Here is a 15,945-nt window from a genome sequence, read left to right as displayed (position 1 = left end):
CCTCTTTGCCTCTGGATAAAGTCGTACCAGCGTATCATACTGTACGTTCTGCTTTGTGCCCGTTGAGCCACTGTTCACGTCATTGCTCATTTCCATGCATCTGGTTCACAAAATAATTGGAAAGAGTGTAATTTAGTGTCAGGAGTGTGTACGTGCACACACACACACACACACACACACACACACACACACACACACACACACACACACACATACACACAGTTTCTTTCTACTGTACCATCAAATCTACCAGGTCACATTAATGGATCGAGTCATTATTTTGGTGAGTCAACTGTTTATTAAGCAAAACAAACAGCTTGCAGATGAATCCACGATAAAAATCTGCTGCCTTATTCACAGTACTGCATGTGAATTACATCCCTCACATGGAGCTGGCTCTTGTCATGTTACTTGCTACTACAGTAGGTCATATTAATAGACTGGCTTTGAACAGGAAGCCATCCTTATTGTAACATCCCATAGTATTCCCCAGCTTTGGAACTGACTGTTAATAAAACCAGTAGCTCCTGTGCAGTGTGTGTGTGTGTGTGTGTGTGTGTGTGTGTGTGTGTGTGTGTGTGTGTGTGTGTGTGTGTGTGTGTGTGTGTGTGTGTGTGTGTGTGTGTGTGTGTGTGTGTGGGGTTGACTGTAACTCGCTGGCGTGACGCAGGCTTTATTTCTAGTGGTCTCGCGTCCTCAGGCTGTGGCAGATTACAGCTGCGTTTCCCTGTGAGCTATTTTTAAAAGAAGCCACATTCTGAGAACGAGCGGTAGCTTTAGGTGTTTTCCTGTGGTGTGGCCTCAGGGGGGGGGGGGGTTCTACTGATTAAGAATTGATGAGCAGCTGAGCGTGGTGTAGCCTGAGCCGAGCATTCTTGCACTCTCGTAGTGTGTGTGTGTGTGTGTGTGTGTGTGTGTGTGTGTGTGTGTGTGTGTGTGTGTGTGTGTGTGTGTGGGAGCCTGGGACGGCTGTGGCTATTGTGAAGGTATCAGATTCACGCCGGCTCACATTTCACCTGCTGATCCGTGTGTGTGTGACCAGTGAATCAACAACCTAAAGACGTCTCAACATTGTTTTACTTCCACCTTCCTCTGATTTCTTTACCCAACGTTTGTGTGTGTTCTGTTGAGTCTTAATCTTGACTACGTTTTCCAGATCCTGATATGTTTACATTTGTGTGCCGTGCCCTGGTCTAGAAAAGGATACCTCTGTTTACGATATTCAGCGTTCAGCACCACTGCTCCCAAATCCCCGATGTGAATATTTAGGTTTGTGTTAGTCGAGTTTGTCAGAGCCAACACATAAGACAATGTTCAGACATAGTTTTGTGTGTGTGCTCTGGATGTGTGCAGTATAATAAATGCTTGATCACTGTCCAGCATAACGTTAAATAAGCCTGGAGAACAATCAATTCAAGTCAGAAAAGAGCATTTCAAAGAGGTAAAAGAAGAGAGCGAGAGATGCTGAAGATGGAGGCTGCATGAATAAGTGGCCTCATCACTGCCTGAACCTGCTGTTGAGTGGGATTATGGGTAGACCCTGGAGAGCAGGCAAGAGGGATTGATTGGTGAAGATCACAGAGGCCAAAGACACAAAGATCAGTTTCTTCTTTCAGAGGAGATATTTAAATTGCATCTTACTGTCTTAGAGAGTGAACTTTATATGATTAGGTAATAATTTTTAAGTAATGCATGAAATCACTTTATACGTCTTATACATTTAAGAACAACCAGAGTTGACCTGATTACTAATAATTTATTTCTATTAATAATGATCGTTGTTGTTGTTGTGCCACCATAAAAGGAAAAAGACCAATTTCGTGTTTTTTCTGCTCCTGACTTACCAGTAAACACATCTGAGCCACAAACAAACGTACAGTAAATGCAGATTTATCTTTTGTCTCGGTGCTTGGATAATGCCATGCGAACCTCGGCCCCGGCGCTGAACCCTGACATCACTTGGCGCTCCAGGATACGGTGACCGAGGGGCCGCGGCGCGTAATTGATGGTGATGTAACGGCAACTCAGGACGGAAAAATAATCGGTTGTGAATGGTGCCTTTCGCTCTGCGGAGCCTCCGGCGAAGAATGTGGCGACTCGTACACCATTGATGAGAGAGCGAGAGAGAGACAGCGAGAGAGAGAGAGAGAGAGAGAGAGAGAGAGAGAGAGAGAGAGCGAGCGCACAACAAACACAGCTCCCGTTCCGTCTTATCGTCATCATGCTGGGACCAGTTGCGCGCAGAGCCGGGAGCCAGAGGAAGAGTTAGACCGCCGCGCGCGTTCGGATCAGCTGTTTGCCGGAGTTCGCGCCGCAGTGATGCCCGTGCGCTCGTAGCGCGTGCAAGACTTCGGACGGACGTGGGGGGTCGGGAAGAGACGCCGGAGTGTTGTTGTCGCCTCGTCCGCTGGACTGACACCGCATGGGGACATGAGCAGTGCGGATCCCGCGTCTACCAAGCTGTTGACTTTTAACCAGCGGTAAAAACGACCAACTTAATCCTATGCTAAGCTACGCGTATGCATGCCTGCACCCCCCCCCCCTCATCTGTTGAATGCACGGCGCTGTGCCATCGCTTTGTCTGCATCACTCGAATGCTTCCACGCCAAACGAATCCAACCTGCTCGGTTGTGCAGATCATCAGTTCAGTTGGTGCGTGAAGTCACCTGATGTGATGTGTAACTAACTGAATGGGTCGAGTTGTGTTACTTATGTAGCCATGCCTGCGTACTGCATGATTTATTGATCTGTCCTATTGACGCTGGATTGGCTGCAAACTGCACTGAATCCACAAGTCGCTAGTTCGGAAGTGTCAACACACGGCTGGCTCTTAATTAAACCACAGAGCTGGTTGATGCGCGGCTCTGCTTAGTCTTATTAAACTGAACTGAACGGGTTCATCCCTTGACTATTAATTCCGCTGGGAGGACAGACATTACAGAATGTACATGGAAAGTGATGAATAATTCATGCCATGCTTTTCAGCTCCATGCAGACTGGTGGTGCATGCAGCTCCGGCATGGAATGACTGAAGGCAAACACGTAGCTCACTCTGGGCTTTGAGTTCAGACCTAGTCCAAGGGCTCATTAATCTGTGAGGATGTGGAAATCCCACCTATGCACCAGCTTTAGCAGCGTGAATGCAGCGCTGGGGAGCGTTGGGCTGCAGTGACACTTCAACAGAGCTGCTGCAAGTAGCGTTTTTAATAGTACTTTTAGATTTTACAGTAAGAGACAACTGATGAGGAAATGTTAGGTCATCTGTGTCTGGTGCCGGCTGATGGGCCCTTTTGTGCGTTCCATTGCCACTTTGTCTGGCGTTGCCTATGAGTGTGTTAACATCAAGGTCTCAGGCGCATGTGGCTGCTTTTTCTAACACCATTCCAGTCGAGCAGCTCTTTTAACGAAATAAAGGAGAGGATTGGCTTTCTCTCAAGCGGGTCAAGTGGTTTGGTTTGATGTGTGGCAACAGGATTGATCCTTCAAATCTCTCTGTGTGACGCCTTCCACTGTCCACCGTCCGTTGTGCTGTGACACACAAACCACAATTTGTAACCCATCGCGCTCTCCATTACCCAGAGCAGCTGTTGAGTCTTGAATATCCATTTTACCTGTTCGGTTTCAGAGCCTTTTGTCCGTGGTCCAGGCATTTAGACTCATTTTCCTTTGGCCAGCTGCCAAAGTGAACGGCTGAACTGCTGTTGCTGAACCGGAGTTCTGATTGTGTTATGATGTTCAAACGTATGGAGAGATCTGAAAGCAGGATGATGCTTTTTTTAGATGAATGTTTTGCAGCATGTTAAGACAGTAAGATCGTTCCAAAAGGCACAGGTTTGAGTTAAATACTTCTATCAGCATGTTAACATTGACATGTTAAAGCTATACTGTACTGTAGGCTAATTCACATTTATAATAATAAGAGACGAAATAAAGAATAAACGGTTCCTTGAATTTACACTATATGCTGTATAGTTGTTTATACAGTGAGTGAAAAATGCAAAATTTGGATAAATTACATTTCCTCATCTGCAAACTACAAACTACAAACCTCATTCTGGCAACACCTCTTTTCTTTTGGCATCATGCAACCAAGTGTTTTAAAAAAAAAAATATGTGCCCCAAATGAGGTCCGTTATTGCTTTGATACAATCTGACTCAAGCCAAACCAACCTGACCAGGGCTATAAAACAATAAAAATGTGAATAGAAATGTGTTTGTCTTTTTGGTTTTGATTTATGTACCCAACCTCCTCTCCGGTAAAGGAAGCAACCAAGCAGGAATAGTAAGCAGGGAAGGAGTGATGGATGCACTTTAAAGTGCACTCTTTAAGCTTCAGTGTACATTATGTATTAACAGTCCCAATCTGCCTTTATCTCCACTGCAAAGAGAGAGAGAGAGAGCGTAAAACCCAGCAAAGAGGGAAGAACTGGGAGGGGATAGAGGAAAAGTGGGGGATGTGGTCCAGAGGGTCGAGAGCAAGAAGCATCAGAAGGCACCTTAGAGATGCAAGGATAAGGCCTTCATAAGTGTCTGTTCTTTTAGTCAGGTGGCTAATAAATACAAGGATTTTTGACATACGTGTCTAAGGAAGTGCCACGAATGGATGGAAGATGCCACAAAGCCTCACTGAACCGTTAGTCCTCAGTCTGACGTGACACTGACTGCCTTTGGTTGCATTACAATGACAATGTGTGAGGCCTTATTTCAATTCCTGCTTCCTGGGTGTGTGTGTGTGTGTGTGTGTGTGTGTGTGTGTGTGTGTGTGTGTGTGTGTGTGTGTGTGTGTGTGTGTGTGTGTGTGTGTGTGTGAGTGTGTGTGTGTGTGTGTGTGTGTGTGTGTGTGTGTGTGTGTGTGTGTGTGTGGATCATGCTTCCCCCCTCATCAGTCTAACACTCCGTGTCCTTCACTCACTTCAACCGACGTAATGTTTTCCAGTTTAACCACTGTCGCTACATTATGTGTGAATTTGCTTTGGCAAACCGCATCTTGTCACTTCCTCCTGGCAACGACTTTGCTTCACTAATGGCTCCATTTCTGACAGGATTGAACCAAGAAGACATTTCCAAAGAAATCAGAGCGGGTTCTTCAATCAGTCGAGTGTTTTAGAATTACACCCCTGCTTCTTCTCCCCTGGTTCTTCCTCTCTGATCAGTGGAAATATAATCACGCATGTTTTTTCGGGGACACACTGTTGTCCAATTCCCTGTCACGACACTGAGCCTGCAGTCTCCAACATGCTGTTGTAGAGACAGTGTGTTTGTATCTTGATCACATGTACCTTGATCTCAACATGTGGCTCAGGAACGTGTACAGTACAAACCCAAGAGGACCAGAGAGAACGCGTCCCTTTGGCGTTTATCTGGACATGAGAGCACGTCGGCGTGTTTAAAGGAATCGCCCGTCCCTCGGTTGAGACCGTCTGCCTCATAAATGTTAAATGAACGCCTGAAGTCGGTTAGCTTTGGTCGACATCAAGGCTAGTTACGGGCAAGCGACTGGCCCGGAGCGGCTTAGAGGTAAAAAGAATCCAGCTACAAAGAGAATGAAAGAAGATGGCTCTAAACTAAGAGACTGAGATAAAGAGCCTCGAGAAAAGCATGTGTATGAGTGATGGTGCAGTGTCTGTGCTGTTTGCCTGTGTGGTGTATTAGAGGACAACCAGGCTATGTGTCTGACCATGTGTTCTGTTACAGCTCTGCGTCAGAGGACTTGGGCTGCAGGCGCGGAGACTTCAGCAGGAAGCACTATGGGTCGGTGGAGCTGGTGAGTCCCACCCACGAACTGCTCATCTGTTTGTCTCCCTCGTCGCGCTGGGCGTGACTGTCTCCTCATCCTCCTCCTCCTCCTCACAGTCTCCCCTGCCTTCCTTATTGCTGTATTCCCTTTTTTGTTGGCATGTGTGGACACCAGAGGGGGACTGATGAGTCATGACACGCTGGGCGTGGCCCAACGATGTGCTTTGCTGCGCCCACGGTGATGCGGGACTTCGCTACCTGCCTCCAAAGTGGAGTTGTTTGGCTCGGCGCTGCAGTGTGTGTGTGTGTGTGTGTGTGTGTGTGTGTGTGTGTGTGTGTGTGTGTGTGTGTGTGTGTGTGTGTGTGTGTGTGTGTGTGTGTGTGTGGCTGATTACTAAGCTGTTGAGTCATAGTTGTGTTGGACAGCATCTGTGTGACTGCGTCCCTCCACTGTGACCTGAGTCTGTGCATCCTGATAACCCACGGGCACAGGAAGTCCTTGGGTTTCACCCTACGATCACACATCCTACAAGAGATGCTGCGGGTTCGTCCGCGAGTGCTGTGCACCATGCGCGCAGATGATTAATGTTGGGAAGAAACCGCACGCTGCCTATCAGCGCTAGCAGATCCACACTTCACACAATGCTGCAGAGAGCGTTATATCCAAACACTGTGGTGGACATGAGCCAGGATATGGCCTGTCACAGAGCAGTGTGGGTCTCCTACCTTTCACATGTGGTCTGGGTGTCTTTTTTTGTCACCACTGCTAATATTTTATGCGTCCCAGTCATATTGATGGTTTAGGTATTACATAATACAATCCTCATACGGACATGCTGAAGGCTATCCTGTCACATTCTCATATGTGCCAGTCACAAGTGCAAGAATTAGAGCCAGAGACATGTTCCATTTAAAAAATAGATATTTATAATAACAATCCAGAAAATCACACCAGAGCTGAAAATACATAAAACATAAAGTTTTGATAAAGAAAAACCCAAGGTAGTGACTAACAATAAACATAATAATCAAAACCTGGTTAACCAATTTACATATGTTCTACAACAGTCACTTTTTAAAACTAATTTCATTCAATATGTATGTTTGAAAAAAAAGTTAAAACCCAAGTAGTATTATTTCCATACCTTAAAGACAAAAAATATATTATCTATTGTATAAAGAACAAAATATGTAAAAATCATTTTCTCTTGCAAATTAATGTAAGGTTTTCTTTTACTAATGAATATGACATTAACATTAAAAGAAAACATAACATGTTTCAAAATCATTCTAAAATGTTAAGACAACACACAAGACATGCTACGTAAAAAGCAATCCATTAATAATAGTAAAAAAAAGCATTGGTTTCTTAATTGTTATCTGGATATGATGAAGTAGTGAGTTTACAGTTAACTATAAAGGTCTACAATCTAACGATGTTTATTTTTTTAAATTTTTACATTATCCATTTATTGATTCATACCCACACTATTTTCCATCCAGGAGGATCAAAACAAGAAAATGAATGAAAGGATTTTACCAAGTTTAATTTCTTAAGACCAACACAAAGTATGTTGAAGAATCCACACTGCAACCCCAGTTCCACACGCCTTACAGTTAAGATTTGAACTGCAATCGAACTCGTATGCTCATAAATCATATATAACTATAAGAAACTGTTTCAACTATACTGTAAAAAAAACAACGCAGAGTAGCAATCCATTATTACTTTGTAAATACAGAGTGAGAAATAATAACCAGGGGTTTAATATATCAAATATTTCAATAATTTCATACCATACATTTTTTTGTTTCATTATCATTTGTTGTTGCATTTATCAAATGGCAAATAAGACAATTTGCATCAAGCTAACACAGACAAATGTGACTGTGAAGACTAGTTTTTCACCATGACATTACAGGCAACAGGACCTCTGAATGTGAACCCCAGGTAGAATGTGATGTTTTCATTATGAGGTACTGATGACACATTAAGAGGCAGGATACTGAACTTTTTCTGTGGGCCCTGAAGGTATACTACCTTGTCTTCTGTCCACCCAGAAACAGGTTTTAGCATTGCTGCGATCTTGGGCATTTTCCATGCTTCACCACTTAACCACTTCAAGCGTCTCTCAAAAACTGAGACCCCCTTTGTGTCTTTTTCAAATGTTTTTTTGTGGACAAATCTGTTTAATCCTTTCCCATTGCCCAGAAAGAAATGGGTGTAAATCCTTCTCTTTCTCTGAGGAACATCCTTCATTTTTGTCCAGTAGCCTTTATCCAGGTGTTCAACAGCTGACTGCACAATCCCATATTTTTTTTCTCTTTCACAATCTGTGTCGTGGTCCTCTGGCCAAAATAGCAAGGTGAGCAAGAATAGTGCATTTGCTGAACATTTTCTTTTGTCGGATGGGAATTGACCACACAGTGTTTGTAGCTGTTTTACACTAGTTACTTTTTGAGACTGTGGTGCCAAGCTGTTAAGTGTAATGTTGGTCATGATGTAATTGACAATATCCCTTTGATCAAGTCTGGCATTCATTGGATTCTTTGGGTACAGATCAAGGATGTTCTCTAAAACAGCTACTGCATCCTTTTGGTCTGTCAACTTGGAGAGGATGGATGTTACATTACCCCCACCATAGTGATAGATCATCATGCGCTTTTGGAAAGGTGTTAGCTTGTCCAGGGTTGACTGCCCACACTGAAGTGCAGTACTTTGAGCTTCACTAAAGTATTTTCCATACTCTGAAGTCTTTTTTGGCAACCATGTCAGTGGATTCTTTATCTTCACCTCGATGCTTTTAGTTTCATCTTCATCTCCAATGTCTGTCTGGAAGAAACTGAGGTCTTCTGAAATCCACTCCAGGGCATCCTGCATTGTATTGTTAAGTCTCTTCAGACGACCATGAAATGGTTCCCAAGCATCTCTGACTTCTTCAGGTATGTAATCTGTTAACAGGTATTTCATACATTCTGAATGGCCAATGGTTTTGTTTTCAAACACCTCCAATGATGAAATTAGTTTGAGCAGGCTGCATCCAGTCTCAACTTCAGAAAAGTACCCTGAACTGTTAACACTTTCCATTTCTTCTTTAGCTGCTCTCTCACATTCTTGAAAACATTCCAACGCTTTCAGTGCAGTCTCCACCGCATCTGCCGTGTTCTGGGCCGTCTTTGGAATAGTTTCAAGAGCTTCGCATTTTGCTTGGAACCACTTTCTGTACACCTGCCCCCTTGTATGAAGGAAGTATGAGTTGTTTGGTTGCTGTTTAGTTGCCGTCTCTGCCCAGTATTTTGCTTCTTCAAACTTTTCATAAGTATAATGAAGACGAGCCAGTTGTTGCGCAAAGAATGGATCCTTGTTGAAACGTTCAAAAGCTTTCTTGAGCAACTCAATTGCTTTATCTGGACTCTTCCCATTTTCAAGCACATGCTCAATCAGGGGAGAGAACAAACTATCACATTCATCTCCTTTGTTTATTTTAGATCGCCTTATGAAAAGTGCTCTCAAAAATGACAAGTATTCTTCCCTTCCAAATCTGTGTTCGAAAAATGCCTTCTCACACAGCAAATCCATTGCCAGCCTGCTTTGGGTTTGTTGGTCTCCAAGAAGCTGCTTAAGGATTTCCTTTGCAACATGTGGATTGATGATTTTGATTGAGTCCACTTGTGTCCTTTTATCTCTAATGTGTAAAAAGACAAGTTTAGCCTGATCACTGAGTGATCGCTCAAACTTGTACTGTCGAAACCTTTCCATGTGAATAGTCAGAGTAAGATAAGCTTCACAATGGGACCGGGAGATGAAGGAGTCAGGAACGTAAGTGTTCAGCAGCGCAACATAGTGGATTAGGCGAGTGACAACAGAATGCCGGTCAATGTCTTGGAGCAAGTGCATCACAAACTTTTGAACATACTCCTCATTGAATTCTTTAGTCATTAAAACAAATGTCAGGATAAACTCAGGATCATGCTTTACCTCGAGTTTCTCTAGTATTCCAGCAAACATTCGCTTCTCTTCATCAGACAGTTTGTGAGTAACTGCAACATTCTGAAGTGGAGACTCTTTGCATTTCTTCTCTGGATTATGGGATCTTCTGCAGCTCAGCAAAACAAAACTAAGTGTTCCATATTTAACTCTTTTTACTCTCATGGCATTCTCCAGCTCATGTCTGAGATCATCAAGATATTCTTTGTCCAAGTCTTCAATAAGCAGCAGCACAGGAACACACGACTGTGAATCTTTTTCTTCATATTCTCTAAGTTTAACTGCATGTTGCGCAACTTCGGCAGTTGTGTATGAGGGTTTCACAACCGCACACCTTAAGTCCTTCCTGTTGTTCCACAGCAGTTGTCTTGCCACTGTGCTTCCACCACTGCCAGGATGATGGTAGATGTTTATAGTGTGCACTGGAGTCTGGTTTGTGTTCCATTTTAAAGTGTCATTAAGGCGTTGGGAAACATCACGGTAAGCATCTCTTTCAATGACTTCTAAAACATGCCTGTGCTCAGCAAGCCACAAATTTAACCAGGTCACTCTCCCACCATGGTAAAACTGGCCTTCAATGCTTGTTTTATTCTCTTCAATAAATTCTTCACTTGTTTCATCACAATGATCAACCGTCAGTATTTCCAGAGAATACATCTGTTCCTCTTTCTGTGTCTCAAGAAGACATGTCCCTTTCATAAAGACTGGCAAGTGTTTCCTGGCACATGCTTTTACTATTTGTATTTGCTGCACAGTGGCATTTATGTGACTCATTTTCATCCCAACAACACTTTTATCAGTCACAACGTCCTCCCCACACGTTAACTCAGCAAAGCTTTTCCACTTCTGAAAGTTTTCCTGAGATTCACAGATGCAGATGATGTCTTCATGACCTTCCATGTCAGTAAAAAACTCATTAAAGGTGTGCAGAATTGGTTTCTCAATTGGTGACGTTAGAAGGAAAATGACCTGGAACGTCCCCTGTGGCAAGATTTGTTTACAGATCAAAGACACACATTCCCTCAGGAAAGTTATTTTTTTCTTGATCCAAGTCATTTCATCACAGGCGGAATCATTTGCATTGAAGTCAGAGCGGCCATTACAAAAGATCCAGCTAGTTTGCTCAAATAGATGTAGCTGATGTGTGAAATCGTTGGCGCTCATGTCACTGGGTTTCCTGTAGCTATGCAGAAAATGCATGTTTGGAGCACGGTGCTGAAGATATTTGCTGCAAAAGCCAGATATCTTTGAGTCTGGGTCAAAGTCAAACACACAGAACAAGTTCATGTTAAGCAGCCAGTCAGTATTAGAAAGGTCTTCAGGTTGGACTCCGTTTGTGATTAGTATAAACCATTTATCGTTTTCAATAAATTTCTTTCCCTCAGTCATTAGCATTTTGAGTTTCCTTCCAAGGTCTTGGCAAATCTCCGAAGGGCTGAACCTATTTCTCTCAGCTTCTTCTCTTTGAGCATCCCGATCTTGGACTCGACTGTGAAAATGACTTAGGTCAGTCACACGCTCTGTTTTTGAACCCACCCTGCGAAAAACCTCCTCATTATCATATTCAAGTCTGTTTTTTGCCTCTTTGAAGTTTGGCAGGCAAACTGCATACACTTTGTTCTTTACAATGCTTATTAAAGGGACAATGTCAACTTCTACCACATATTTCCTTTCTGTCATTTCTTGATCTCTAACCTCAATAAATTTTGGGGGCCTCACACACTGGCGTACATGCTCCTTGTCATGGGAGAAACATCTTTCAATGTCGTCTAAAGCATCTACATAAATGTCTTTCTCTTTTACAGGGATACCGATAATTTCACCATGCACATATCTTCCATCTTTCCTGCTGTCCATCACACCAAAGTGTATTGTACCATTTGATCTGATATTCATACAGCCAGATGCAAACTTAAGAACCTCTTTGGCAAACTTAGCCTGGAGTCTTTTGCGATCCAGCGTAGCAGCTGTTACAAATGACTTAAATTCATGGCATGGCGATATCAGATCTAAAGCGCCTGATTCTGGTTGCAAGACTTGGTGCTTGATATATTTAAAATTTAAGACATCTTGGTCAAATGGTCGTGGGGTGCAGTCTTCCCTAAAAGAATTGTTGAGTGACGGCTCAGATCCCGAAGCTGTATTGTGACAAAAAAGCATCGTTTTTTTTACTTTAACTTACAGTAGCATGGTTTAGTAAAGGCAGATATAAATGCATATAAAAAGGATAAAACGTAAATATTAAACAATTGCATTATAAAAAGTTATCACAAATTAAAACTTTTAAACAGCTAGAGGACTGTCTTTTTTAGTGCTGTATTTTATTTCTGTATATGGAAAAGTAACAAAACAATAAGACAAAAGAAAAATGGCACAGTCACGTCAAAATCAGACTTTCCATTTTACTCACCCATGACTATTCGCCTTCCTCAGGTTATCAAAAGTGATTCTTTCTATAAAAATTTTTGCAGGGCTCTTCTCTTCTCTCTGCAAAGAAATATACAGCCCAAGTATTGCCGTGAATATATTGTGTAGATGTTTCACTTATTCTTACATGCAAACCACACAGGAGTTGCTGCATTTAACAATAGCCAAAACAATTGCCATCTTAAAGTCGAGACGAAAAGGCATGTACCCTTATGGTATGGACAACTCAGCAGCTCGACTGCAGCTCCCTGCTACAAGAAAAATGTCAACAAAACCACAAAAGAGAGACCAGGAAGTGGAAGAGGCATAGGGGGCTAGAGCAAAGTAGGTTGGGCAGCAGTCAAGGGCTGGAGCTTTGGCAACCAAATCTCTAAAAAAACAAATCTGGCTATTGGGACATGGAATGTCACGTCACGGGGGGGGGGGGCTGAACTTGTGCAGGAGGTGGCGCACTACCGGCCATAAATAGTCGTGCACAGCCTGGGAGTTGCCGCAGTGAGAGCCGGCAGGTAACGGGTGTGGGCTTGCTCATTGCTTCCCTCTTTAGCCGCCATGTGTTGGGTTTTTCCTGGTAGACGAGAGGATTGTTTCCATGCGCCTTTGGGTTGCATATAGGTTTGATCTCTAAAACCTTAACTGAAACATGGCTAAATAGGTGCATACCAGATAATGCTATTGTTCTAGCTGAGCACTACACATTCCAAGCAGACAGAACAGCAGATGACTCTAGTAAGACCAGAGGAGGAGGATTGTGCACTTATGTAAACAAAGCTTGGTGCACAAACTCACACCTTACAGCTGGGTCCCATTATGCAGATAGATAACACCACAACAGGTGACAGGTGTATTGTCCTTAATTTAAGATGATGCCCTTCACATGTGTACAGAGTAAAACTGAAAGAAATAAACACATTTCCTGTCTCTCACTCCAACCATACACAACATGTGTAGCCAAACATAAGGTGCATAAAGTGTAAGCAGTAAAAATCTCTTAAACACCTGAGCATGAGCAACAGTGAGCTAAGTGTGGTTGCATAAAACGTTAGACAGGTATGGTAAGGTATTTGCTAATATATTTCCACTACTAACCGTTTATAACTGTTCCCTAGATGCCGTAGATGAACAAGGAGGCACACCTCCTACTGAAGGCACACAGGCCAAATTTTGTGGTCTGCCAAAACCTTGAATGTCTGTCTGGACTTAAAGAAAATCCACTACATAGATAGCAAACACCCCATGATTTAATTAATGCCAGAAAGACACAAGATAACCAAAACACTCCTACAAACACTCTTTGTACGAGTTTCTCACTGTTGTTTGGGCCAAACAGTAGTGTGGCCTTCTTCGGGTCCCTGGAGGGTGCGTTGGAAAGCGGTCCAACTGGGGGCCCCCATTGTTTTGCTGGGGTATTTCAACACCCATGTGGGCAGTAACTGACACCTGGAGAGGCGACTGGGAGGAACGGCCTCTGTGATTTGAACCCTCGTGGCATTTTTTTATTGGACTTCTGTATTAACCAGTCAAAAACAGAAATAGCGCTAGCAACAATTGGTGTACATTTTTTATTATTGTGGCCACACTCACGATTTAAAAATGTCTTTTCTTTTGCTTTTTTCTAAATCTCAAAATTACTTTGGAGTCTAAGGGGGAAAATTCAAGAACTTTTTAGACTCTATCTGCCTCAAAGCAAAAAGTATAGGTCTGATGGGTTAGCCAGGGAGATGATTAGAAAGAGAACAACTATGACTAAGACTGAATGAAAAAATATGTTTATAGAGTAAAAACTGTGGCTGTTGTGACAAGTGAATTTCTGGCTTAAAATAATTTACCCTTGTACACTAGCTGTGACATCACTCACTCTACCTCATGCAATACACACTAATGGAAAAACTTAATTTTACCAAAATACCATACCAAGTGTAAACAACTGTAAATCAAAAACTATTGAAAATATTAAAAGGGTGAATGGAAGATAAATGGTGTCAATCTGAAGATTAATTTGAAGTAAAAGGTTAAACTGTGCCTGTAGCTTAAAGTATGCTGAAGTAGTTAAAGCTGAAAAAAGACAAAGCTGAAGAGTATTTAAAAGGTATCTCCATTTTCATAGGTAAGTTTTAAGTACGTTTTCATATTTTAATGGTTTCTGTAGCTGAAAGCTTGCGGGAGGAGTTAAGTGACAAAAATCAAACAAAGTAAGACATACAAATACACTTTGTATTACATACAAAGTATGAATATTTGAATCCATCTTGTACATACTATAACAACAGAAATCTAAAATAGTAATAGTATTTCCTTACCGTAAATCGATATGTCAGTAACCGGTTGTTATAGTTTTTTCTATTTTGTTTTAATTTAACTTGTTCACCTTAAATGCAGTCCTTCAACACTATAACTTGTCTCAGTTCATGACCCACATCGTCTGATGCCAATTGCTGGGCTTGTCCACTTTTATTGCATCTACTCAACTCTTTCAGTTTCATTTTCGGGAAATAAATGAATCATTTGTACCTCCCCTTCTTGATAAATTTTAGCAAAAAAAGCATTGTTTAAACTAATTAAACCAAACTAACTAAAATGACCATTAGCCTTTGTGTGTGTCAACACTCCTGTAATGCCAAACAGCAGCTACAGTATTTTATGTCCTCACCTCTTTAAGTTTTGTTTTTAAAGAAACGTTGATTTTTTATAACTCCTTACAAGAAAAAGAAAATCTGATTATACAATAATTTTAAACAATGCCCAACAATGCGGTTGGACATGTTAGTTCAGAGTTGTTGTTTTTTTAAAGCTGTAAAACCACTATGTGTGCCAACACTTCTGTAACAACACCCAGCAACTATTGTGTGTCCTAAGCCCTTTTTGTCTTCAAAGAAACAAGAATCTTTTGTACCTCCTTAGAAAAAATGTATTATGCAATAATACAATGTAATATGCATGCACTGCTGTAATGCAACACAATGTCTGTTGTGTGTTCTTAACACTTTAGGTTTCGTTTTTAAACAAACCAAACCTTTGTATTTGCTTACACCCTTTTTGTGAAATGCAAATCACAAAACACTGGTTCTGATTGAACAAAAAACATCCATCTATCCATCCATTTTCATTCGCTTATCCGCCTCAGGGGCCGGGTCGCAGGGGCAGCAGTCTGAGCAGAGAGTTCCAGACTTCCCTTTCCCCATAAACTTCCTCCAGCTTATCCGGTGGCACCGCAAGGCTTTCCCAGGCCAGCTGAGAGACATAGTCTCTCCAGTGTGTCCTGGGTCTTCCTCAGGGCCTCCTACCGGGGGGACATGCCCGGAACACCTCCCAGTAAGCCGTCCAGGAGGCATCCAAACCAGATGCCCGAGCCACCTCAACTGGTTCCTCTCGATGTGGAGGAGCAGCGACTCTGCTCCCAGCTCCTCCCAGGTGACAGGGCTCCTCACCTTATCTCTAAGGGAGCACCCAGCCACCCTACGGAGGAAGGTCATTTTAGTCGCTTTTATCTGTGATCTTGCCCCTAAAGCTCATGACCATAGTTGAGGGTCAGAATGTAGATTGACCAGTAAATTGAGAGCTTTTCCTTTCGGCTTAGCTCCCTCTTCACCACGACAGACTGGTACACCGACCACATTACAGGAACTCTCCTCCAACCTGGAGAGAGCAAACCACTTTTTTCCGGTCGAAAACCATGGTCTCCATTTGGAGGAACTGATTCTCATCCCAACCGCTTCACACTCAGCTGAAAACTGCACCAGCGAACGCTGAAGGTCCTGACCTGATAAAGCCAACAGGACAGCATCATCTGCAAA

At 42.6% G+C, this 15,945-nt stretch overlaps 2 protein-coding genes across 7 annotated transcripts in view; one reads left to right on the top strand and one right to left on the bottom strand.

Annotated features, from left to right (window-relative positions):
- The window catches only part of garnl3 (GTPase activating Rap/RanGAP domain like 3), a 49,922-nt gene that overhangs the window by 6,966 nt on the left and 27,011 nt on the right, over positions 1–15,945 (top strand). For 4 of the 5 annotated variants that reach the window (XM_029168298.3, XM_029168295.3, XM_029168297.3 and 1 more), the window contains exon 2: positions 5,695–5,764. In XM_029168298.3, coding sequence (XP_029024131.1) covers positions 5,695–5,764 — 70 coding nt within the window. Of the gene's footprint in view, positions 1–2,192; positions 2,481–5,694; positions 5,765–15,945 lie in introns of those variants that run through there. The other variant, XM_029168296.3, reaches the window with a different exon arrangement.
- LOC114866492 (sterile alpha motif domain-containing protein 9-like) lies at positions 6,671–14,568 on the bottom strand. 2 transcript variants are annotated; one of them, XM_029168291.3, is made up of 3 exons: positions 14,452–14,568; positions 12,135–12,211; positions 6,671–11,862 (listed from the first exon to the last, which is right to left on the bottom strand). In XM_029168291.3, the coding sequence occupies exons 2-3, from the start codon at positions 12,136–12,138 to the stop codon at positions 7,634–7,636; spliced, it is 4,233 nt and encodes a 1,410-aa protein (XP_029024124.1). In that variant the 5' UTR covers positions 12,139–12,211; positions 14,452–14,568; the 3' UTR covers positions 6,671–7,633. The 2 variants fall into 2 exon arrangements, with proteins under 2 accessions (XP_029024124.1, XP_055369366.1); XM_055513391.1 differs by having other exon boundaries at positions 12,135–12,206; positions 14,452–14,522.

Source organism: Betta splendens, chromosome 12 (assembly GCF_900634795.4).
Source record: "Betta splendens chromosome 12, fBetSpl5.4, whole genome shotgun sequence".
Taxonomy (NCBI): domain Eukaryota; kingdom Metazoa; phylum Chordata; class Actinopteri; order Anabantiformes; family Osphronemidae; genus Betta; species Betta splendens.
This window is presented reverse-complemented; position numbering and strand designations above follow the sequence as displayed.